The sequence below is a fragment of the Salvia splendens genome, chromosome 5 (assembly GCF_004379255.2).
Source record: "Salvia splendens isolate huo1 chromosome 5, SspV2, whole genome shotgun sequence".
Lineage (NCBI taxonomy): Eukaryota > Viridiplantae > Streptophyta > Magnoliopsida > Lamiales > Lamiaceae > Salvia > Salvia splendens.
In genome coordinates, this window is record NC_056036.1 from 17017721 (window position 1) to 17044062 (window position 26342).

At 37.8% G+C, this 26342-nt stretch overlaps 3 protein-coding genes and 1 long non-coding RNA gene across 7 annotated transcripts; 1 reads left to right on the plus strand and 3 right to left on the minus strand.

The window, feature by feature from the left end:
- Positions 1-5195: 5195 nt before the first annotated feature.
- On the minus strand, positions 5196-7386 carry LOC121804885. The gene is made up of 2 exons (XR_006051223.1): positions 5878-7386; positions 5196-5429 (listed from the first exon to the last, which is right to left on the minus strand). It is a non-coding gene; the product is annotated as an uncharacterized LOC121804885 (long non-coding RNA).
- A 4459-nt stretch (positions 7387-11845) lies between these two features.
- LOC121804865 (VIN3-like protein 2) lies at positions 11846-15850 on the plus strand. 3 transcript variants are annotated; one of them, XM_042204565.1, is made up of 4 exons: positions 11846-12217; positions 13273-13930; positions 14200-14504; positions 14594-15850. In XM_042204565.1, the coding sequence occupies exons 1-4, from the start codon at positions 12196-12198 to the stop codon at positions 15700-15702; spliced, it is 2094 nt and encodes a 697-aa protein (XP_042060499.1). In that variant the 5' UTR covers positions 11846-12195; the 3' UTR covers positions 15703-15850. The 3 variants fall into 3 exon arrangements, with proteins under 3 accessions (XP_042060499.1, XP_042060497.1, XP_042060498.1); XM_042204563.1 differs by lacking the exon at positions 11846-12217 and adding an exon at positions 12227-12981; XM_042204564.1 differs by lacking the exon at positions 11846-12217 and adding an exon at positions 12227-12981 and having other exon boundaries at positions 14597-15850.
- A 121-nt stretch (positions 15851-15971) lies between these two features.
- On the minus strand, positions 15972-18468 carry LOC121804871 (ribosomal RNA processing protein 1 homolog). The gene is made up of 2 exons (XM_042204570.1): positions 16715-18468; positions 15972-16205 (listed from the first exon to the last, which is right to left on the minus strand). The coding sequence occupies exon 1, from the start codon at positions 18460-18462 to the stop codon at positions 16726-16728; it is 1737 nt and encodes a 578-aa protein (XP_042060504.1). The 5' UTR covers positions 18463-18468; the 3' UTR covers positions 15972-16205; positions 16715-16725.
- A 291-nt stretch (positions 18469-18759) lies between these two features.
- Positions 18760-23645, minus strand: LOC121804873 (homogentisate phytyltransferase 1, chloroplastic-like). Of its 2 annotated transcripts, none has more exons than XM_042204572.1 (12): positions 23432-23645; positions 22666-22946; positions 22480-22563; positions 22318-22392; positions 21302-21385; positions 20892-20981; positions 20714-20815; positions 20047-20142; positions 19696-19767; positions 19507-19602; positions 19256-19360; positions 18760-19001 (listed from the first exon to the last, which is right to left on the minus strand). In XM_042204572.1, exons 1-12 carry the CDS (start codon positions 23511-23513, stop codon positions 18960-18962), a joined length of 1209 nt encoding a protein of 402 aa, XP_042060506.1. In that variant the 5' UTR covers positions 23514-23645; the 3' UTR covers positions 18760-18959. The 2 variants fall into 2 exon arrangements, with proteins under 2 accessions (XP_042060506.1, XP_042060507.1); XM_042204573.1 differs by having other exon boundaries at positions 22666-22943; positions 23432-23644.
- Positions 23646-26342: the final 2697 nt, after the last annotated feature.

Consider the following 26342-nt stretch of genomic DNA (forward strand, 5'->3'; position numbering starts at 1 on the left):
AAAAATCACCCTTTTTAAAAGAACATGATATGCAAAATATTAGATTTTGCAAAAATAAAATATATTTAAAATTATACTATATGGTGTTCATTTTATCCTCGCTCTTCCTTAGCATGAATTTGCAAAGCTCTCGTATCATAACTAAAGCGGAGATTTAATTAATTTCGTTAAGCAGCCCAACTAATTTTATACTCCTAACTGCATACCCAAACTAACAAAATTAAAATTCAACAAGCCCAATTACTACTTTGGCCCAAAAATAAGAAAAGAGCAGCCCCTAATCACTTACCTTTTTCCCTTCCATCGTCTACTCTCTGTTTTTATTCAAAAAATTAGGAAATTCCCCCAAACTTTGAGCAGTAACTCCCTCTTTCTCTCTTCTTCTCGATTTCTCTCTATTTTGTCCTCCAATCTAGCTTATCTCTCCATCTTCTCTTTCTTATTTTACAGTGTCGTTGTCTCTCCGTCGAGCCGATAGTTGCCGCCATGGCTAGCCTTAGTTCGCGGCCACCGCTGTCCAGATCTGAATCGCGGTGAGTCTCCGTCAACGCCTTTCTCGCGCCGCTGCTGTCACTGCCTCGCTGTTTGGTATTGCTCACCGTCGGCTGCACCAATCGACCGGTTCGAGCAGCAGTTGTAGCCGTTTCCGAATCTGACGCTGCCATTGTTGTCTCCATCGCGAACAGCCGCTGCTGTCAGCACTGCACTCCGCGCCGCCGTCTCGCGGTTGGCTGCTACTCGAGCAGTTATGAGTTGCTGGTCGGTAGCTCCTCCGTCGCCCGAGGCCGTTGCCTTCTTCATCTCCTATCTCAGCGGCAATCGGCACCGCCGCTATTCACCGGTCCCTTTCTCAATTGATACTTGGGAACTTCTCGGATCTCTCTCTCAGATTTGGAATTCATTAAATTGAGTGTGTGTAGCTTGTGTTGAAACCGCGCTCCCTCTCTGTTCTCTCGCATCGCAGCGCCGCCATGAGTCGCGGCGGCTGTTGCCGAACCGAACGGCCTTCCGCTCCCTATTCACCGGCTGTTATCCGCTTGTGGACCACTCTGTCGTCATCTCTTCTCCCTCCAATTCAGCCTCTCTCAAAACACAACGCTCCTGTCATCTCTTTTCTCTAATTTCTAACTCTCTGATTTTTTTTCTTGAATTGATTGAGTCTGATGAAACGTGAAGAAGGCAGAAGGTATATAGATGGTCTAAGAGCATCCACAACCGTGCTCTTGCCAGCGGCACGGTTGTGGGCCCGGGCGGTACTATTCATGCCTGCTCTCTGGCAAGAGCACAACACCCACAACTGTGCTCTTCCGCAAGGACGAGCACAATTAATATAAAATTCAATTACACAAAAACATTTTCATAATACTAAAATTCATTAAAAAACCACAATAAAAATAACAAATTACAAATAAAATAAAAAGACATAATTAAAATCCTAAAAATTAAAAATTACATAATTAAAATACTAAAAATTAAAAATTACATAATTAAACTCCTAAAAATTAAAAATTACATAATTATTGGCTAATATAACCCGAGGAAGACTACGCATCCGGCGGCACCAACCCCAATTGTTTTTGGAGACCCAATATCATGGACTCGTGCGTTTGAAGTTGCGTGGGGGTCATAGTTGACCTATCGGCCATATGAGAGATTGATGATGAGAATTGTGTAGTGAAAGTGTGAATTTTTTGGAGTGAAATTAGGGGTATTTATAGATGAAAGTGTGTATTTTTGGGGTAAAAAAATAAAAAAAAAAAATTAAAAAGTGGGGAAAAACGGTTATAAACGGATATAATTTTTTGGGGAAGTGAAAATTTTTTTTTTTATTTTTTATCGATTTTTTTAATAAAAATCCGATTTTTTAAAAAAAAAAATAAAAAAATGTTTGAAACCAACGGCTATGCCGTTGGCGAATGGGAGACCGCCACGTGTGCGTCCGCTGGCACGGACGTGCTCGATACATCGAGCAGCGCCGTGCCAGCGGCGCGGTTGCAGCGGTGGCGGTCCTTCGCCTTGCCGCTGGCACGGACGGCGGTGGCGCCAACCGCCACCGCTGCGGATGCTCTAACGTTGAAAGTAAAACTGATTTGGTTCCTTTTTTTCTGGTAGTGCAGATAATGAACAAGATTTGCGGTAACAGATTATTAAGAGTAATCTGTGTAGTTTCAAATAAAATGAATTGGGCTTGAAAAATTGGGCTTCAAAGTGTAGTTTCAAATAAAATGAATTGGGCTTGAAAAATTAAATAAATTGAGGGTAGAAAAAGAATAATTGTTATAGGCCCAAAATGATATATCCTTCTATTGAAACAAGGACAAAAATTTTCAGGTACACAAACGATGTCACTACGAGAACAAATAAAAAGGGTAGAAAAGTCTGGGTATTACAATCTACCCATCTTAACAAAAATTTCGTCCCGAAATTTGCTTACATCAATCGAATAAAATATTTCTCCATTAACTCACAATCCAATTTCCAAGCAACTTCCTCGTATCGCTAAAAAAAAGCAATAACTATCTCTAAAAATTAACACCTCGTGTTCTTGGTTGTATCGATGCCTCTAGTTGATGTATCACTTTTACGCATATCTGATTATAGAAACTTATTCCCCGTGATCATTCGAAAAGCTCAACCTCACCCTTTTCCTCAAAGTCTAGTATCAAGAACTCAAAAAATTGATCAAACAGTCTTACTTGGATATGAACGGATTTCAAAATTGTAGCAACACTGCTGAAAGTGTCTTAATCAGAAAGGCTGCAGAATTGATCAAGAAAACAAGAACATTTCTAGCTCGACTCTTCTTAATATCATCACCAACTTGAGAAAATTGGTTTGTAAACAAAGCAAGGACTAAACCCATTGTACTTAACACATCCATTCTGAGAATTAAATGGTTTAAGCGGTATCAAATAAAATTCATATGGCTTGAGGACTTACTTATGAGGGGAGCTCGAAAGAATATGAGATAGGTCATGAGAATAGGATAAAACTGAATTAAGTCTCAAATTCCATAGTAGGCTGCCAAATAAGATATTTCAATTGGCAAATCAAATTTGCAAAATTTCGGTATCAATGAATGATGGTTCAAACATGTCATGACATGGGATGATCAATCGTGGGAGGGTTTAGAAGCATAGACAAATGTCATGAAGTAGCACTGATCATGGTTCGACGACATCATGCTATTGAATAATGAAATCACATCGATGGATTCACAGATTTGCAACTGACGTGAAGTGAACTTTTTAGGAAAATCAGCTAGATCAAACACGTTAAGGAAAAAGAGAACACGATGGCCTTAACTTGGTGTTGCAAGAAAGAAAAAATCATTGCATGAACAATATATATAGTGAAACTGAGCTAAAAAGAATTTCACTTCTGCAAGAAATAACTTGGCACATGCATAGTTAAAAAATAAAAAGGTGTACAAAAGTTTCAAGAAGAATATTCCATCATTTGAATGAAGTTCAATGACGGAAGCTCATAAGGTCAAAATATTGTCCTAACAAAAGATGAATCAAAGAAGACTACTAATCAAGATGTCCAAAGATACAAAGGTAAGCACCAATTTTCAAGAAATGAAAGTGAATCATGACTCGATATAAGAAAAGAAATAATGGGCATTACTTGTGAATTGTGAGTCAACAAGGTCTTAAATAGACAAGGGCTCAACGTTAATTGAAAGGTTCCAAAAACGTTTCTTAGAATCCAAGCAAGTACTGTTGATTTAAAATCATTCATTCTAGCTACGAAAGTCACACTCCCTCGCTCGTCTTTCTGTGGCCGAACATGGTAACATCGTTCTAAGAAACCGTGGATTCCAAGTTGATATTCATCACGTCATTACAACAAAATAATTGTAGTCGGTCAAAAGCCATATCTTCAAAATATTCTTTGCACGTGATAACAGTCATTCTCTTAAAACATTTTAATCATCCGTGTGCTTCTCTGCCTCCAATAAAGCTCGCCTCCATTGTGTTGCTACTTTTAGCAAAATTATGCGAGATAATGTTATATTAATTTGCATCGCGAGTATGATCTCTTGTCATTGCATAGCTATATCACTTAGCATCAGTTCTTCTTGTCTCGCACCTTTTTCGTGTTTGAAGCTTCATTTCATCTTCTCTATCCTCATCTTCTTGAAATCTTCCTCGTATTTTTTCCTTATCGTTCACGAAAAACGATAGAAAATAGTAAAATGGTTCACACACTAAGCTTGCTCTAACGTTTCGCGTCATTCCAAAGAAATAACAAAAGTTCCATGGTCCACCGACCTCCATTCGTATTCTCGCTCTCCTTGCCTCGTCGTGCCTTGACACATTAGGGATTCACCCCACACTTTCAGATTCTCGTTGGTTTTCATCGCTCGGGAAAGCGATGGATAAATTGTCAACTTACAGCTATGGTTCGCGCACGTTTCATCTAGCTTAGTCTTAGGCACTCTAAGTTCACAACACATTTCACCACCTCATAAATCAACAAATATCACATTTAAAGTCATTCATACTTCAAATAAACAAGTACTATAACACACAACATTTTTGCTTCCCAAAACACAACGCTTTCACATTTCACATCAACTTTCAAAACAAACATTTTCTCCAAAACTCACACTTTTCTCAAAAAAATTCAACATCTCACATTCAACTTTGACGTATAAGTTTTATCTCAAAGCTCAAAACATACTTGAACATCAACTTTCATCTTTCATGTAAAACACTCCATCATTCCTCTTCACAACTCGCTCTTTCCACAAACATCAAAAATTACTTCTCAATTTGAAACCAATCCCTCACGGAAAGATTTTACTTCGTTGTTCGTATAAACATTTTTCTCCTCTTTCATTCTCAAATTTTTTTTCTCATCTTCCTTTCTCCAAAACTTTCGCATAAAAATTCTCAAAAAAATAAATTACCTCTTTCACGGTTGAGCGTGGCGAAGCGGGATGTTGAGCCTTCAATACACAATTATTATTTTATCTTATTTTATTTTATTTTACTTATTATTTTAGTCTAGCGAAACAAGTCTAGACTAAGACAGAAAAAGGCTCTCGGGTCCAGAGCGGAAAGAAAAATTGCTCTGATACCACTTTGTCACGCCCGCATTTTCTAAGGATAGAAAACACGGTTGATCGCGACTAGGGGAGGATTAAAGAAGCGGTGAAGAAAGGGGAAAACAGCACAACTCGACCATAGCTCGAAACAAATGGGAATAGCTCGAATAAAATCAGAGTATCATTACAACAATCAGCAACTCGAAAACAAAATTATCTCAATAATACTTGGCGAAAGAAGCAATATTCAGCGGAAGCATTCGAGAGTAGAATACTATTATGTATGAAGACATAATATATTCAGAAAGTTTTAAAACAAACACAAATCTTCACCAGCTCTACTCAACACCCACCCCGCTCGTCACCGCTCAACCTGCACATAAGGAAAACATATGCAGGGTTGAGTACTTGATGCACTCAGTGTACTCATGCCGAAAACATTTTCAATAAAAATATTTATCATGCCAATAACGAGTGACCTCGGGGTTTTAACTTTGAAAGAGCCCGAGTCACTAAAACATCTCACCAACATCATCATCATCAACATCACCATACCATATCTGAACATACATGACAAGGAATGTGGCCACATTCCAAGCCACTAGACCGGCCAACTCAAAGAGATAGCGCACGATCTACGGGGTGTACACTAGCCTGAGTAGGGACTCACTCCCTAGTCAGACCCGAATTCGATTAACCATACATGGCAAAAGCCACTTTAGATAGGTCCCATAGCAACACAAAAATATGACATGACAAACATATTTCGCAAAAAAATAAGTATACTTAGGACATAGTCCTTATTTAAAAAGAAAGCCCACCTCTTTCTCTTAAATCCTTCACTTGTCAATCAGCTCTGTTCTCAAATAGCATGCAAAAATCACCCTTTTTAAAAGAACATGATATGCAAAATATTAGATTTTGCAAAAAGAAAATATATTTAAAATTATACTATATGGTGTTCATTTTATCCTTGCTCTTCCTTAGCATGAATTTAGAAAGCTCTCGTATCATAACTAAAGCGGAGATTTAATTAATTTCGTTAAGCAGCCCAACTAATTTTATACTCCTAACTGCATACCCAAACTAACAATATTAAAATTCAACAAGCCCAATTACTACTTTGGCCCAAAAATAAGAAAAGAGCAGCCCCTAATCACTTACCTTTTTCCCTTCCATCGTCTACTCTCTGTTTTTATTCAAAAAATTAGGAAATTCCCCCAAACTTTGAGCAGTAACTCCATCTTTCTCTCTTCTTCTCGATTTCTCTCTATTTTATCCTCCAATCTAGCTTATCTCTCCATCTTCTCTTTCTTATTTTACAGTGTCGTTGTCTCTCCGTCGAGCCGATAGTTGCCGCCATGGCTAGCCTTAGTTCGCGGCCACCGCTGTCCAGATCTGAATCGCGGCGAGTCTCCGTCAACGCCTTTCTCGCGCCGCTGCTGTCACTGCCTCGCTGTTTGGTATTGCTCACCGTCGGCTGCACCAATCGACCGGTTCGAGCAGCAGTTGTAGCCGTTTCCGAATCTGACGCTGTCATTGTTGTCTCCATCGCGAACAGCCGCTGCTGTCAGCACTGCACTCCGCGCCGCCGTCTCGCGGTTGGCTGCTGCTCGAGCAGTTATGAGTTGCTGGTCGGTAGCTCCTCCGTCGCCCGAGGCCGCTGCCTTCTTCATCTCCTATCTCAGCGGCAATCGGCACCGCCGCTATTCACCGGTCCCTTTCTCAATTGATACTTGGGAACTTCTCGGATTTCTCTCTCAGATTTGGAATTCATTGAATTGAGTGTGTGTAGCTTGTGTTGAAACCGCGCTCCCTCTCTGTTCTCTCGCATCGCAGCGCCGCCATGAGTCGCGGCGGCTGTTGCCGAACCGGACGACCTTCCGCTCCGTATTCACCGGCTGTTATCCGCTTGTGGACCACTCCGTCGTCATCTCTTCTCCCTCCAATTCAGCCTCTCTCAAAACACAACGCTCCTGTCATCTCTTTTCTCTAATTTCTAACTCTCTGATTTTTTTTTTCTTGAATTGATTGAGTCTGATGAAACGTGAAGAAGGCAGAAGGTATATAGATGGTCTAACGTTGAAAGTAAAACTGATTTGGTTCCTTTTTTTTCTGGTAGTGCAGATAATGAACAAGATTTGCGGTAACAGATTATTGAGAGTAATCTGTGGCGGTTTTCATCTCCAATTGGGCTTCAAAGTGTAGTTTCAAATAAAATGAATTGGGCTTGAAAAATTAAATAAATTGAGGGTAGAAAAAGAATAATTGTTATAGGCCAAAAATGATATATCCTTCTATCGAAACAAGGACAAAAATTTTCAGGTACACAAACGATGTCACTACGAGAACAAATAAAAAGGGTAGAAAAGTCGGGGTATTAGAGCATCTCCAATAAGCACGGACGTCAAATAGCCATCAAATAGCCTTCACACTGCCACATCATCAGCACTACAATTCTCCTGCCACATCAGCTTGCCACATCAACTGGACATCAAATAGCCCTCACATAGCCTTCACACTACCTATCCACATCACTAATAACAATTATATAATTTAATTTACACTTGTATCAACATACGGAATTTAATTTACGAGACAAATACGGGAAATTCGAATAATACTATTAAAATTTAGAAAGTACATTAATTTTTAAAAAAAGTACAATAATTTAAAAAAAGTACAAAAATTAAAAAGTGCAATTAAAAAGGTACAATATTTCTATATGGAAACATAAAACATTCAAGGATGTCTCTATAAAAGAGAGACAACCTAGAATGATTTTTGTCCCACATCGAATGTGAAACATAAAACATTCAAGGATGTCTCTATAAAAGAGATACAACCTAGAATGATTTTTGTCCCACATCGAATGTGGAACATAAAACATTCAAGGATATCTCTATAAAAGAGAGACAACCTAGAATGATTTTTGTCCCACATCAAATGTGCAACATAAAACATTCAAGGATATCTCTATAAAAGAGAGACAACCTAGAATGATTTTTTCCCACATCGAATGTGGAACATAAAAGTTCAAAGATGTCTCTATAAAAGAGAGACAACCTAGAATGATTTTTGTCCCACATCGAATGTGAAACATAAAACATTCAAGGATGTCTCTATAAAAGAGAGACAACCTAGAATGATTTTTGTCCCACATCGAATGTGCAACATAAAACATTCAAGGATATCTCTATAAAAGAGAGACAACATAGAATGATTTTTGTCCCACATCGAATGTGGAACATAAAACATTCAAAGATGTCTCTATAAAAGAGAGACAACCTAGAATGATTTTTGTCCCACATCGAATGTGAAACATAAAACATTCAAGGATGTCTCTATAAAAGAGAGACAACCTAGAATGACCCACATCGAATGTGAAACATAAAACATTCAAGGATGTCTCTATAAAAGAGAGACAACCTAGAATGATTTTTGTCCCACATCGAATGTGAAACATAAAACATTCAAGGATGTCTCTATAAAAGAGAGACTACCTAGAGTGGTTTTTGTCCCACATCGAATGTGGAACATAAAACATTCAAGGATGTCTCTATAAAAGAGAGACAACCTAGAATGGTTTCATAATTCGCAAGCCCATTAAATATATATGGGCTATTACAAATTTCTTGTATAAATTTATTTGTAAAAATTGTTTTTAAATATTAAAAACAATTTTCATAAATAAATAGTATTTTTAAAAAAAAATTTTAAATTCGAATTTTTAAAATTCGAATTAAAAAAAAATTAAAAATTTGACGCCGGTTTGGCGCCGATCCGGGACGCACAATGGCGCCCGTGAGGATCGGCGTCGGAACCGGCGTCAGCGCGGGAATCGGCATGGCGACGCCGATTTTGACGCCGATTTCGCCCACGCCGGTTCCAATGGTTCGGCGTCAAACCGGCGTGGGCGAAAAATCGGCGTCGCGGTGGTGACGCCGGTTATTGGAGATGCTCTTACACCAACCGTGGGAGCCGGAGGGGTGATCGTCGGAGCCGGGCATTGTTTTGTTGTAATAGTGAAAGAAAGATTGAGAATGGAAATGAGAGACTTTAGATGAGAATTGTGTAGTGTGGTGTGAATTTTTGGGTGTGGAAGTGGGGGTATTTATAGATGAAAATGTGTATTTTTGGGGAAAAATTGAAAAATAAATTAAAAGTGGGTAGAAAATGGATATAATTTTTTGGGAAGTGGGAAAATATTTTTTTTTTATTTTTAATCAGATTTTTTAATTAAAATCTAATTTTTTAAAAAAAAATCAAATTGCCAACGGCTATGCCGTTGGCCAATGGAAGGCTGCCACGTACGCTACTCGCTGGCACGGACGTGCTCGATGCATCGAGCAGCGGCGGACAGCGGTGTCGTGCCGCTGGCACGGACGGACGGACGTCTTCCTGCTCACCGCTGCAGATGCTCTAAACAAAGGAGTAGTATTTTTTTTCTTATTTTCACATATCCATAATTAATTACTATGATAAGAGAATTTTGTATGAAATTTAATAGTATAGATGATGAATAAAATAATAGTAGAATTTTTTGAAATAATAGCATATTATCAATTTAACTGATAATATGATATATTGCATATAATAAGTAATTTTGAAAGTAACCAATGGGTGCGTGTCAAAAATAAAATTATGTGACTTAGTATAATTTTGTATTCGCTGTGTGTGTGTGAAATGAAAAAATGTGAATAGGTGTGTGAAAAGCATCAGTTATGAGTTAGTGGATTTTGATTTTCAAATACGGGATTATCAAAGTCTAAGACCTAATATAAAATTATTGGATCAATAACTATGTCATAATTTAATATGCATATTTTATATTTATATGGTATTGTAAAACAGAACGATCAGGTCAAATAGATATGATCAGTTGGCTTAAAATTTCCCATCAAGATTTTGGATTGAGAAATGGGAAAAATCCCCTACATTTGTATCGACATGTCAACCATGCTTAAGCCGATTGAATAGTACAGTTCGATGACGAATATAAATTGACCCCATACCATTAATTGTAGATAACATAAGAAATAAAGTGCTATTGAATTACCATAACTAAATAATTGCAAAGTCACTAAAAACAAAACTAAAATAAAAATCATTGCAACATTTGTGGCACGCTACAAATAGTGACGTCTTGTCAATTAATATGTGCAACTCTGGTTAATAAATATTCAAGCTTAATTTCTCTTAAATCGCAATACATGATATGGGTAACTACTATTAATTGTTTCTACTAAATTATGAACTCTTGTAGTTTAGTTTTGCTTGCCATTCAAAAAATCTACTTATCTTTTCCTAAAAAACAAACTTATACTTATCTCAATAGAACACGTTACGAATATCTAGGAATGTCAATATAGTCCGTAACTCGTGAGGTGACCCGAATAGCCCGCCAAATTTATAGGGTTAGGGCTGGAAATTTATAGCCCGATAAAATCAAAACCCGATTAGCCCGCACCCGATTAACCCGCAACCCGTTAGGGTCAGACCTGAAAACCCGATGGGTTGGCCCGAAAACCCGATAAAATTTCTATTATTCTATTTTTTTACTCTTAATTCGACACTTCATTAATTAATTTTAACTAAAAAAATAACTTTCAATTTTATATTAAATATACAAATTATATATTGAATTTTTATTAATATAATAATTGATAAATAAATTAAAAACTTCAACTTCACTAAAAAAAATTTTAATTTCTAAAACATGCATTAAAATTCCACGAAATATCTCAAATATTAGTATTTCATCATGTTTATGATTGAGTTTAAGCACATATCTCAAATATATCATAATTAAATGTTTTACATTGTATGAATATTAGTAATTTTAATCATTATATATTGGATTTATCACATGTTAATATTATCGGTAGCAACCCGATTAACCCGCTGGACTAGCCCGAAACCCGAGCTTTTAGGGTTATGATCGAACTTTTATAACCCGAAAAAATCACAACCCCGATTAGCCAGTAACCCGACGAGCGAGCCCGATTGACATCCCTACTAATTTCTATAACATTGACTGAATAAAAGCAATGAATTGATAAACCACGTAATTTCATTTTATACCGAAACCTATGGATCATATGATTTAGGATCAGAGAAAATAGTCCTCCTCAAAATTTCCCAACAAAATAGAAGGAAGGGATGTAAAATAAAATAAATAATGAATTCTAACACATATAGTAAAAATTAATAGGGGCACTGATTTTAATAATCATAATCTTTAGGATTGGTCCAATTTTTCACTGGAGATCATGCTTAGACTTCGAATTCATTATTTAGGCCATCGAAACGACGCCATTTCATGTATAATTCAAATGAAGCCATATAAATTTCAGGGCTAGCCATATAGGATCAAAAGTTGCCGACTTTTTTTTTTCTTTTTGAGTCGATCGGGAAAATTTGACACTTCTAAAAATATACTCCGTACTAGTATAATTTTTTAGTCTATAGAATTTATCCATAATTTATGATTTTTAATACTAATATCCATCCTACTAATGACTATTAGTATTATATTTGTTGAAATTCAATATTTGATAAAGAGTAATTATTTGAGCTTCATATATACGCATAGAATTAGGTCAACTCGTTTATAATGAAATTGTTCAATCATTCGACCCCATTGCTTCGAAATTATTGAGCAACACTTTCTATGCATGGAATACTAATGTAAAATAAGAAAAATAGTTATCCAATTTTAGGAATAGGTGAAATGGGCATATACAGTCAGCCGCTTTTTTCCCCTGTTGCTTAGCCCCTCATATTTTTGTATCAGTTTTTTGCCTCACTCTCTCTCAACTTCACTCTCTCTCCTCTCTTCTCTTCTCTTCTCCTCTCCATCATCCCATTTATCTGACTCTGATTATCTCTCTCTTTTTGCAGCATACAAAATTAATCTCTACAATAAATGGTGTTTCGGTGCTAAAAGCCCATTAACAGCCCATCTTTTCTTTATTTTTTTCTCCTTTCCTTGGTAATTGCAATCTCTCTCTCTCTCCGAGTGGGGCCTGTGCATTGCTGCGCAAGCGTAAACGTATCCACGAGTTTGTTTGCTACGATTTTGTTTTCAGGATTTGGAATGTGTTGTTGAACAACAACTAAGCTATATTCCTATATCTATGGAGCCTTCTGCTTTGGAAGGTATAGATCCTTCTCTTCTTCCTCCTCTCCCTTCATTCGCTATTGCTTCACTCGCTCACTTTGCATTTTCGATACTTTTTATGCCAAGCCTATTTTGCTGTACAATTACAGATAATGACTCATTCAATTCTCCGCCGATCTGTTCCATCACTCTGATTTCAACCCTGAATAAATGTTTTCATGAATTTCGGATTTTTTTTCTTGAGAGAGAAGCATGCTACATCACGCACTCCATTATTGCTTTTTTTTTTCTTTTTCTATTGATAGCTTGCCCGTTGATTGTCAGATAATGTAACTAATATTTATGAATTATACCTACTTCGTGTGTGTGTGTGTGTGTGTTTGGCTTTTATCACCATCTCTCAATAATTCCAAGGTTGCTTATAATAAGAATGGAATGTTATCGGTGATGAAGATGAAGATGCCAATGAATTTCCAGCTGTTATTTTTTCACTGTTTTTTATTTTAATTTTGGAGTGTGCTAGATTAACTGAGATCGATGAATAAATCTTGGATTCCTATTTGACAAGTTGATGCTTTTCTGCTTAAAATATTATGTTACCTACTTTAGTTTGTGGAGGTGCATTGCATAGTCAAAGATGAAGGTTTGGTGCTTCTAAACTACTTGTGGTATGATTTTGTACCAACTTTATATTCGAATAATCAATTTCTTAATTGTTTGTTGCCCTCCATTTGGAATCCTTTGACTTCACATCCATGTAAACACGATACTGTGGTGATGTTTGGTGGATCTGGCAAGAGAGGTGTGTTGGAGAATCAAGCAAATGTGGTACAGTACATTGTATATAGTCTCAATGAGAAACACAAGAATAAACTTTTGGGATTTCTTGTTGATTACTGTACTGTTCCTTCATTCTTTGATCTTCGTCTTGTGTTTTCTGTTGTCAGACATTTCATGTATAGATAATAGATTAAGAGACTGAAAAGCAGATGCACTTAGTGGTTGACTTTTTTATTGTCTTTCATTATCAATTTCTAGTTCTCTCTTATTGTTTTGGGGCTCCAGCATTGATATTTCATTCACCAAACTGCAGGAAGTTTAAGTATGGAGCAGAAGAGACAGCTAATCTATGAAGTTTCAAAGTGGCCAGAGGCAGAGGGTGCATCCGAAATGTTTCAGGCGTGGAGCCGCCAAGAGATACTGCAGGTCCTCTGTGTAGAGCTCGGGAAAGAAAGGAAGTACACCGGATTAACAAAGTCGAAACTAATAGAGAATCTTATGAAAATCGTACGTGAAAAGATATCACAGGAGCCTGGGACTGCAAATGCTTCCGAAGTGGATCCTTCATTAGAAAACGGTGAAAGGACTCCCAAGAGGCAAAGGAAATCCGATCATCCAAATCACCTGGTTGTTGCAAACGGTGCTGCAGTTGTGACCACCGACATTGATTCAAATAATAATACCATGTGCTGTAAGAACTCAGCTTGTAAGGCCAAAATGGATCACAATGATGTCTTCTGCAAGAGGTGTTCATGCTGCATTTGTCATCAGTATGATGACAACAAGGACCCCAGCCTGTGGTTGATTTGCAACGCGGACCCTCCATTTCGTGGTCTGTCGTGTGGCATGTCGTGCCATCTTGAATGCGCCTTACAGCATGAGAATTCTGGCATCTCACAGGATAGGCAGGATAAGGGGCTCGATGGGAGCTTCTGTTGTGTATCTTGCGGAAAGGTGAATGATTTGCTCAGGTAAATGTATAGTCTTGCTTCTTATTCGTTTTCTTGGTTGGCTGGTATGTGCTATGTGATTAAATACGCAGCACTATAAAATCAATATTACCTGAGAATCGTTTGCAGTGTCATCTTTCCTCCAAGACTAGCTGTTGATCTGCTTGTGGTTTTCACAAGGCATCTGCATCTTCGTTTATGAACTTCCGTGGAATCTGCTCTCTGTTTTAATTGAATTTGTGGGTTAGTTTATGAGTAATAGTTCTAAAACCAAAGAAGAAATTATGCAGTTCTTGGAGAAAGCAACTGGTAGTGGCAAGGGATACGAGGCGTGTTGACATACTGTGCTACAGGCTCTCCTTGAGCCAGAAGATTCTTGCTGGTACCAAACACTACCAGCACCTATCCAGCATCATTGACAAAGCAGTGCAAAAGCTTGAAGAAGATGTAGGCCCTCTAACCGGTCTACCTGTGAAGAAGGCTCGAGGGATTGTGAACCGTCTATCATCAGGCCGAGAAATTCAGAGACTTTGTGCTTCAACTTTGGAGTCTCTAGACTTCATGCTGTCTAACAGAGCTTCTGATATGTCTTCTGGTACTCTCTCTCTCTCTCTCTATATATATATATATATATATATATATATATATACTTCAAGTTGCCATCTGATTCATGGTTATACAAAGTAGGTTGCAATGTACTTGGCCCAGAACTTGTCAGGTTCGCTGACATCCGTGCTTCATCTCTCATGGTGATTCTGAATCCGGACGATTCAAATATGGGAGATGTCGATGGATACACCTTGTGGCATCGGAAAGCTGATGATGCGGACTATCCTGGAGAGCCTACTTGCAGATTGTTTAAACCAAACACTAAGTTCTTGCTTTCCGGTCTAGCTTCTGCAACGCAGTATGTTCTCAAGGTTGTTGCCCTTTACACGGATCGAGAGGCAGGCTTCTGTGAACTAAGGTTTCAGACTCAAGATGAGGAGCCAAAGTCTAAAATCTTGGAAGTGGAAAGGAGTGAGAGCCCAGTGACCACCAACTGCAGCAGTCTGTCTAATCCCTCTTCTGTTGAAGACGAGACAAACAATACTGTCCCTTGCAGCAACGTCTCGGATCAGAGCCAGAAGGAGGCAACGACGATGGCTGGGGATATAATATCTCTGCTGCACGAGGAGTACAGTATGGTAAAGACCAGCTGCAGCCCACAAGAGGCAGGCACATTGGTGAAAGAAAGCAACAAGGAGTCTTCAAATGTGCAAATGGCTGAGGACACGAGCACTGACAATGGGTCTAACACGCCTCCTCGGACTAGCCTAGAATGTGTCCCCAGCTCGGAAGCCGGCCTGCCCATCACTCCCTGCAGGTTTGAGAATGCAAAAGAGGACGCTGGCAGGGGCAGCTGGCCTAAATTTGGCTGGAAAGACGTCAAAACGAGAGGTGAGAGGGACACGGAGCCTCAAGCAGGGAGCTCATCAAGGAAAAGGAATGGTGAGAGGAGAGATGAAGAATGCAGTGGCATAGGAGACAAGGACTTTGAGTACTACGTGAAGGTGATCCGTTGGCTGGAGCGCGAGGGCCATATTGAGATGGGGTTTCGCCAGAAATTCTTGACATGGTACAGCCTGAGAGCAACGCCACAGGAGGCACGCGTTGTGAAGGTATTCATCGATACATTTGTCGAAGATCCTGAGTCTCTTGCTGGGCAGCTTGTTGATTCTTTCTCTGATATGGTTTCGAATAAGAGGTGTTTGACAATCCCGGCTGGATTTTGTTCGAAGCTTTGGCACTGAGACAGAGAGAGACATAAAGAAAGCTTCAAAGGATTATGAGCATGGGGATTTTTTTATTGACGCTTTATTCTTTGAATTTTAGAAAATATCTTAGACATCATTCTTCATTGAAAGTAGCATTATTAAATTAAAGTATTTTGATACATAAGAGTTTGGCCTCTTGTGATATATGATCACAACTTTTGTGCTCTACAAATTCTATCTATATCTTTTCAGCACAGCTAGAAAATTTAAGATTGCACTAAAGAAATACTCCCTCCCTCCGTTCCATGTTAATAAAGGCATTTCATTTTCGCCCAAGCTCGTATTAAACTCAACAAGTTATACAGTCATCAACCAACAAAGTGATCTAAAGCAAGTATAACATATACAGCTTCTAAAATAGTTTATGCACTGTTTCCTTGAAACACTAGGTATTTTATCATCCTTTTTTTCCTATTTCAGTTCCTGGGCGAAGCACTGGATGGAAATCCAACAAGTTAGACAGGACTGGTCACAATAATCTGCAGAAATTACAAATATTAAGAAAGTTGTTTACAAAGTTAACATGACTGAGTAGGTAAGATAGGCATTGACAACGACAATTTCATACTGCTTGACCTTCGCCTTACAGTGGCTCAATGGATATACTTAATTCTGATTACAAACTTTTCATGTAAACATTTTGATCATACGGCAACATGCTCATGAACATCGAGAACAGTTATGCTTACATCGTAATACAACCAAGACAATGCACATCAACCAAGTATAGATTACCTAAAAATTGAATGGAAGCAGTAATGCTGGAAGCAAGCTATGAGTTCTTATAACATCAACTGTTAATGCAACGAACTTAATAGTCTGATACAACAAAGGTGAGCACGCAAATAACCATTATAAGTTAGGAGTTTATCTTCAATACTATCACAAAAGTCAACCAGTAGAATGCATTTGAATAACCAAAATAGTCAACAAATCAAATATATCGAACAAAATTGCAATAATCAGTTGAAGAACTTAATCCTCCAACCTGCAACACCATCAGCTTGATTTGGGTTGCACCTTCTTCCGCTTCTTGATCATGGTTGATGGCCTCGCCTTCAATCTATTTTGAGCTTTCTTCTTCTGCTTGGCCTTTTTCTTGGCAGGTGGCATCTCCACAACAGGCCCCGGGGGCACCCCCTTCTTCAATGCACTACCCCTTGGAGTAACTGATGGAGGTAACCTTAGACTCTCCGGAGGCAGAGGAGTCTGTGGCTTCCAAACCAAGTTGTTCTTCATGGAAAACCTAACCTTCTTGCCACTCTTCTCCACACTCTTTCCATCAGCATGATCTCCACTATCTGCAGTTCCATTAGTGTTCACATCACCAAGCTCCTGTTCATGTCCCACCTTTTCCATCTTTGCTCTCTTACTGGGTTTCTTAGCAGTTGCAGGAACAGGGGATGAATCTGAATCATCACCACTTTCAGGATCCATTTCCGCAGCAACTTTCTCAAACTGTTTCTGAAGATTCAGTATCACGGTATCGCTCAACTCATTCTCCATGCAATCGCTTAGAATATCTCCCGAACCACTATCCAATTCCATCTTCTCAGAGCCAACAATCCTAATCAAATCACCATTTTGTTCAGCTTCATCAGATGGTTTATTCTCATCACCCTTTCTCTTCTTTTTCTTTTTCTTATCATCCCCATCTTTCCCCTTTTTAGCCTTCTTACTCTTCTTATTCTTCTTCTCCATTTCATTATCCAACTGATCATCACAAACCACATCCTCAGTAGTACCTTCCTGAGACCCTCCGTCCACATTATCCACAAGTATCAACTGGGGAACCTCTGTATCATCATCTTCGTTGTATTCAGGTATACAAATTTCAATACCAGATGATTCCAATTCCTTCTCCAACTTTAAGAACTGCTCATGCAGCCCCAATACAACTTTCCTGTTCCCCTGAATGCAATCGACAGACGAAGTAACATCATAAAGTTTCCCCGACAAACGCATCTTCAAAGCAACTACACCCAACAAAGCAGTCCCTTTGCTTTCATCACAACCCTCTCCCAACTTCTTCTTCGACAAAAGTTCAGCCCCAGCCTTTACCAGCTCATCAAATAGGTTACTCTTCACCTTCCCTAACAAAATTTTATCAGTTCCCCTCATCAAAACCGCAAAAAATGGCCCCAAAATCACATCAACCACCTCCTGCACCGGAAATCCGACAGCCGCCAATTCCTCCAAAAACACAGACGCCAGATGATAATTCACCCCATTCCCCTGCAAGTTATCATCCGCCAACAAAGCATCACTCTCCAGAACCCCAAAATATTCCCTCAAAACACCCAAATCCCACTTTCTCAACCTCATCAAACCAAACAAGGCTTTTACAAAACGGCGAATGAGCAAGTAGAACTTATCCAACCGCAGCCGGTCAATTCCGGGCCACTCCCGGCGAAGCGTAACGAGAAACCCGCGGAAAAACTCCAATGAAACGGCGGGCTGCAGCGAATGGAAGAGAGAAATGAGACGATCGATTAGGGCGACCTGATTGGGGGTCTTGTCGGCGTGCCAGAGGCAGTAAAAGAGGCCTTTCCAGAGCTTCTTGATGTCGGAGTCGGAGAGCTGCTGCGATTGGGCGGCGAGCCATGACTGAAGCAGACGCAGAGATTGAGATCTGACGGAGGTGCTGCACGACGCCAAGTGCTTGATGAGGGTGGGGCCAGTGGCGGCGGCGAGAGCTGGAAGTAAGGGTTTGGGCTCCCGACTTCTCTTCTTCATTGAGGATTAATGGTGGCGGATCACAGAGAGGGAGTTAGGGTTTGTTGGATTTTAGGGCTTTTGTTTCAGTGTTGAGATTTTGCAATTTGTAAAGAAAAAGGGAAACTATTAAATTCTTAATACAATATGGGATTTCAATCTTGTAAGTAAAATTTATTTAAGTGATGCAAACAATTTTCCAGTTTTTTCAAGTGCTGGTTGCGACACGAATATGAAATATTGTTTAAAATGTTTAGGTTTCCAAATTCATTGTAGCATCTTCTTTTTAGTATATTTATTCCATTATTATACAAACAATTATGTAAATTTGCAAATTCAAACAAATAAATTTATGAGGTTGACGATGTGATATTGTCACTTTTAGCGAACACGAAATAGAATAGGCGAATATAGACAGGTTCATTGTAGGGCATCTGATCTGAGTTAATTATGAATATTGTATAACTAGTACCAAGCCTCAGCCGTTGCCACTGTCGCCATAAAAGACGAACCCAAGATCACCGGACCAGAGGAATGAGCAAATACTCGGCATAAAAGAGCTGCACAGCAGAAGAAGAGGTCACATACATATCTGCTTATTACATTGAAGGAAGGAGGAGTAGAAAACAGATGGTATAACTAATTGCCCTCATCAACTCCTGTTCTGTGAGAATCATGCAAACAAGATTCAACAACAGCTGGAATATCAAGCTTTCTTAAGTTAGGACTCGTATTTTAAGGTTTTGGTTTGAGTTGCTAGTGCGTTAGTCACACCATTCTGCACTAAAGAAAGAGAAGGAATTGGATCGGTTACCTTCCATATGAACATATAAAAGGATGTTATTGCTGCCTTGTTCTTGAAATCAATACACTTTGCTCGCCTCCACAGCAGATAACCCAACACAGTATGGCCAATGACCTAAAAGCAATGGCAACGAGAAAGCAATGAGTACGTAGTCATTCGCGATTCTTTTCACCAGTCTGAGTCTAGATTGGCCTGTTCCTGGATTATCATATCAAATGATCGACCCATGATAACAACAACGCTGGAAAAAGTTGGCTTACCGTGACCCACTTGCTCCACGTACAACAAGATGTAATTCCGACAAACAATGCAACGGCATATGCCATTTCAAGAAGTGAAATGCAGATCCAGAAAACCTACAACAGAGATCTCAAAAAAAGTTAAGCCTGGAAAAGTCCCGTATGTAATGCTTGGGCGAGAAACAAAGTCGGCAATAACTGATAACTAACCTTCTCTTGGCCAAGTCGGACTGTAAATGATTGAATTCCATATATCTTGTCCCCAACAATATCGGGTATATCCTATACACATGAAATAGGGGAGTCGGGAGATATATTTCAGTGCAGAGGAATATCACACATGCGATCACCAATAGGAAGCAACTCAACCTTGTTTCAAATAAGAAATATAGAAGTTCCCTAACATATGCTTTATGCATAAGTTCAGTTATCGTCTCATTTGTTGATCGAGAAACCACACTTGAAAATTTAGAACAATTTGGTGCATATGTTGCTTGCTCTTATGTGAAAGAACCACAATATAATCCGCAGCTTAGATAACAGTATCATAGAGAAATTCACCTTAAACAGCGCAATGACGACGGAGAAGAAGCTCATGAATGCAGTTGCAAAAATCACAGGCTTTGTTAGGGTGCCTGGTCGTCCAAACACATAAGTCTGGAAAAGGAAAGGACATTAAATCCTATGAGAATTAAAGAAATAATATGATACAAATCAATTACACGGAAATACACCACAAGAATGCACAAATTGTGTTAATCCTTGTTCCTTAGAGTTGAGGTAAGAAACTAGAGTCCATCATTTTGTGCAAGTCCTATTCATTTCTAATTTGCATATCAGGCTTAATGTGCACTTGAATTTGGCCACAGATTTAAGCAAGTGTTAAAAAAGGAACTATTTCATATTCAGTCCTTATAATTAGAGCTTGAAATTCCTACTTTGGAGTATGGATAGTGGGAAATAGATACAGATAAACACTTCACTGAGTAATGACCTTTCAGACAACAAATTTTGAAGAAGTTCGGAATGAAAAGTTTACACTAATGAAAGCCCTCAAACGACATGCTGGACACAGAAGCGACTAGCATAGATACATGATGTTAAAACAAGCAGGGGGGTGGGGAGGGGGGGCTTTTATGATATCAGAAGTCAACAAACTAATTACTCGCTCACATTTTCAAATCAAGAATCACATAATGAAAATAAAAACTGCAACAAAAATCATCACCTGGATGTGCAAATAGAAAGCTATTTGCACGATCACGGCTCGCACAGCAAAGATGCACATCGCTGCAACTACAGCGAATCTTTTCCATCTCAAAAGTGGTATCTGCAAAGAGCGTATGCTAATATGCATAATACTATAAAGCATGTGAATGGCAAATGTGCATTAAAAACCAACTTACATCAATAGAATACGCAGTTCCTAGCATAAAACTGATGAAGAGGGCCCAAAATAAAGGCCATGAACCAACAACCCATCCAAGCCAAAAGCTCTGAGGATGGGAAAGCAGCAATTTTAGTCTCTCGAGATGATGGATGGCATAAATAATACTCCCTCCGTTCCTAAAGAATATGCACTTTGGGTTCGGCAGGGGTTTTAATGCAAAATTGGTATAGTAAGAGAGAGGTAGAGAGAAAAAGTAATTAAAGTATTGTTAGTGGAAAATGGGCCCCACCTCAAAGAGAGAAAAGAATTTCCAAAATTAGAAAGTGCATATTCTTGAGGGACGGACTAAAAAGGAAATAGTGCATATTATTGTGGGACGGAGGGAGTACTAAACATAAGCAAACTAAACAGAATCTATTTACACACCAAGATGCCAAATGATGATACAATCAATACACCAGTTTTGAGCGAATATTCTCCAGATGCCAACGGAAGGTATGGTTTGTTTACCTGACATGGGAATAATGTCAAGTTTTCATCTAACATGAAGAACATTATTTAAGATGAGGGAATAAAGAATTGATAGAACTTTCACCATTAGAAAAGCACATTGCAAATTTGCAACACACACAGTTCAAGCTTCTGCAATCTAAAAGGATTGACGGTTCTAGTTTAACCTAGGTTTGCACCTAATATTATCGCATAGTGAGCTCAAAAACAAGAAGATAGAAAATAAAAGATGTTATTTTGAGATTTGAGCATCAAATATGAGGTTTTAGTCTAATAAACTACAAGCACATGAGCCTCAGGATTTTGACAATCGTGATAGAGAATGATCCTCTCATTTATTATGACTGTCAGTCCTCCTTTAAAGAAGAAGCTGATCCTTGGAGCTGAAAGGGGCAGGGCATAGCTGACATGATTTAACTAGAGTTTGTACCTTCTGTGTCATCGTCAAGTGAGCTCAAAACCAAAAGACAGAAAATACCAAGGAATTTTATTGAGATTTAAGCAATTATAAAATTTTTTCCTATAAAAGTACGAGTAACAGAGCCTCGATCGGGTTTGAACAGTCTTGATAGAGAACAATCCACCCATTTAACTAGAGCCGCTAGTCCTGGGCTGGTTTATAGAAGAAGCTTATCCTTGGAGCTAAGAGGGTAACATAGACATGGATATTATCCAAGAAAATATGGCTACTTTAATCTTTGTAACTTGATCAAGGCTGCTTCAAATCATACCATCGCGCCATATTACCAATCAAAACAACACAGGCTTTATTCCATAGACTTAAATAGTGAACACTCTAGAATCTAGATATCATCTTATTCTTTCATTTTCTTTTTGTCAAATAAAAAACCAGGATTGGCAATTTGAGAGCGAGGAAGTTAAAAAATATTCTAATATGCAGACATGGTTTCATGATATATTTGGAAGCCAACCTTGTCAATTTCTATATCAGATATTTGATTTAAGCCAACAATATAAATATTCATCAACAGAGCAGCAATGATAGCCTGCAAGATACAGCATAGTGCATGAGTTAGAATCTATAGACTTGGTATACTGATGACTATCGAGTAACGACAAAGACTACACCATACCTCTAGCAAGCCAGCAAAAAATAATGGAGAAAAATCTGATACTTTCTCAACCGCAAGGAGGGAAACTGAAACGATGCTCAGTGCCTGCTCAGGGCAAGAGATTATGAGAAACTGAAATTAGAAAAACCAGGTTGAAGGATGAAACCTTGTGTGCTAAAAGATAAATCAAGAATCATGTAACCCAACTGTTCCTATAACCGTATGAGGCCGCGAAAACCTGTAGAAAGCATCAAAGGCTTGTTGCACTGGACCCAAAGGGCTCTTAGAAGGTTCAGATTCAAGAGAATGCCCTGAAGATGAATTTGCTACATACTTTGAATCACCCTTCGGATTCAGTGTAATTCTTCTTTGGGCTATATTTTTGACAGGTTGGTGCATCAAATTTCGCCTCCGCACACATAATCTCTCGGGTAGGGAATAGAGCCTTCCTACAGTGCTGAAATCTTTGCATATTAAATTATTACCTGCTACAAGGTAACCAATTAACTTCACATAGTAATTGTAGCTCAAAATCAGAGTTTCCTATTGAATCTATCCGAATTTGAAAGTGTAGTTGCGCCATCCATGCTCAAAACATACAAGCATACAGCAAAAAGTGGTGGAAAGAGGGAGTAGGCCGTTGAATACATGTGAGACGAGCGCATAGATGAACAAAAATCCATGTAGCCAAGAAGTGGAAATGGAATCTGATTATGAATACGAATCCACGACGGTATCTAACTCTATAGGCAAGGAATTAATCTATTTTATTTTGATTTGTTTTAGAAGGGGACAAGAAAAGCCCATACGCCATTAACGAAATGTAACAGAAATCAATAGTAAATCAAAATTAGAGCACATAACATTGAAAAAAAGGGGGGAAAGGTGAGAATTTTAATTCATGAAACCCATTCATCTGAGGCCGGCGCCAACCAAAAAGAGTTAATTAAAAAACGATGAAATTGAGACGTACCAGTAGGAAGCGAGCATAACTCAGCTGCAAAGGGAAACGAGAGCGTTGGTTTCTGGAAAGACCCAATTAACATTGACTCCATTTCTTCTCAAGCTCGGAAGTGGAAAATATCTGTGTCTCTTGGTGAAGAGGAAGAGTGTGATGGTTGCATGTTCAAGTTCAACACTTTGTATTTCAATCATTGGTCGCTGGCTGCAGTCTGCCGGAAATTTACCTCCGTACATCTTCAATATGCGGGGTAAATACATTTCTCACGCATAATGTTTCGCGTTTATTTTATATTAGTACAAAAAGTTTGAGGTTTACCTAAATCATACAAAAAGTGTCATACGTATTTCAATTTAGTACATTTTGTTGTATATGATTAAACGTCGTTAACTATTTATCTATATAAAGTACAAAATGTTTCATTATTGTTTCATGTTGGTACAAAAAACTTTATGATTGTTTCATAATTGTACAAAAAGTGTCACCATTGTTTTATGGTTTGTGCGCCACATAAGTAAAAGTTAACGTTGTTTAAACACATATAACGGAATGTACTATATTTAAACACGTATGAAACTTTTTGTAGTATAATTTATGTAAACTTCAAACTTTTTGTACTAATATGAAACAAAGGTAAAACATTTTGTATGAGTTATGTATTTACCCCTCAATATGCGCATAAACAATAAAGTAAAATATATATTATTACTCCTATAAAATACTTTTTGCAATATTCTTATAGGAGTTTATTAAAACAAATATATTTAAAATATACTATTATTACAAAAAAACTGTATGATTAATATAGTTTATTTTTAGAAGATTGTGTTAAAATTTATTGTATTTATATTTAGTGGCGGACGCATGACTTTTATATTTGGGGGTCCAAATTATAATTACCTATTATTGCATATTTTTAGTGTAGATGACTCCAGAAACGACCCAAAACATTATGGAGTTGCGAAAGACATATATGATGACAATACCGATGTTGACATAATTAAAGAATACAATTTTTAGATTAAAGATCATTACTTTATGATCTTATAACAACAATATTTAGACAAATAATGAAAAATAAATAAAAATTATAGTGCGAGAAAATTCATTTTTTTAATTAATTACTCCATTCGTCCCACAACAATATGCACTCTTTCCTTTTTAATCTGCCCTACAAGAATATGCACTTTCTAATTTTGGAAAGTCTTTTCTTTCTAATGAGGTGTGACTCATTCTCCACTAACAATACTTTAATTATTTTTTCTCTCTACTTCTCTCTTACTTTATTAATTTTATTTTAAAACTTGTGCCGAACTTAAAGTGTATATTCTTTGGGGACGAAGGGAGAAAATGGATTTAATTTAAAGACAAATGTGAAATAATAATGAGAAAATCAAATCTACATTAATTAATAAATTAAATCAGTTATGAATGAATTAAATTAGTTATGAAAAATACACGAAGAATTAAACTAGTTTAAAAGAACTAGAAATACACAATTGAAAAAGAGGAATCAAGAAAAGCCAACAATGGGATTTTTATCCCACGTTGTTCTAGTAACAAGTCTGCATTGCTAGCCAACTAAACTAGCTAATTACACGTTAAAGAGTTGTATAATTATACTATGGAGTATAGGGATAACACAAATGGGTGGGGTTCCATGACACCGTGTAAGTCCACCTCTGTCTATATTGAACTAGTTCAACCCCCGCGCCTCATTGATGACATGGACTATAATCAGATGAGTACATAATTATGTATTTATAATTATGTATTTCCTCCTTTCACGAATAATAAATCAATTTAACTTGACACAAATTTGAAAAAAAATAATGAGCCATACTTCTATATACTGCTAGTAATAAAATATGAGTGAGATAAAGTTAATAAAATGTGAGATCCATTACCAAAATAGTAGAAAAGCAAATGAGATACTCCCTCCGTCCCACAAGAATATGCACTCTTTTCCTTTTAATCGTCTGACAAGAATATGCACTTTCTAGTTTTGGAGAGTCATTTCTCTCTACTAAGGTGGGACTCATTCTCCACTAACAATACTTTAATTATCTTTTCTCTTTACATCTCTATTACTTTACCAATTTTACATTAAAACTCGTGTTCATCCCAAAGTACATTTCTTTGAGGACGGAGTATTTATTAGTGGATCAAAAATGGCAAAATGTGATGATTATCAAAGGGAGTATTGTTAATAACAATGACTTTTAGTATTGTTATAGTATAATACTTTATCCGTCTCCAAATAATATGCACTTTGGGTTCGGTACGAGTTTTAATGCAAAATTGGTAAAGTATGAGAGAGGTAGAGACAAAAAGTAATATGTTAGTGGAGAATTAGTCGCACCTCATTAGAGAGAAAAGAGTTTCAAATTTAGAAAGTGCATATTCTTGGGAATAATTAAAAAAAAAAAGAATGCATATTTTTATGGAACAGATGGAGTATGTGAATAAGTTTATATATTATATCAAATTCGCTATTAATTCACTCTATTGGATTGATATTCACTTCGATTTTACCCATCATTACATAAGACACAATAGCTGAAATTAGAGGAGAGGATGGACCCAAAAAAATTTTAGGACTATTTTGTGTCGGTTATGAAAGGCCCGTCGGGCTCTTTAAAATAATCCACCCTACAAACACATGAGTTATAAGGGCCCGTTGTTCGGATGGACAGATCATATCTCAGATATAATTAAGCCCATGTTCGGATGGCAATATTAGATCCCCAACTTCATCCAAGACTTAATCAGAGATGGATTGTCCCGCGACTCTCAGTCTCCGCCTCCCCCCTCCGACAAAACAATCTGGGGCTGCGACTAACATTTATTCCTTTTTTAGCCTTTTCCTTTTTTTTGCCAAATCAATCCTGCTATTGTCCAATTTTGCAAGAAACCAGGCTAC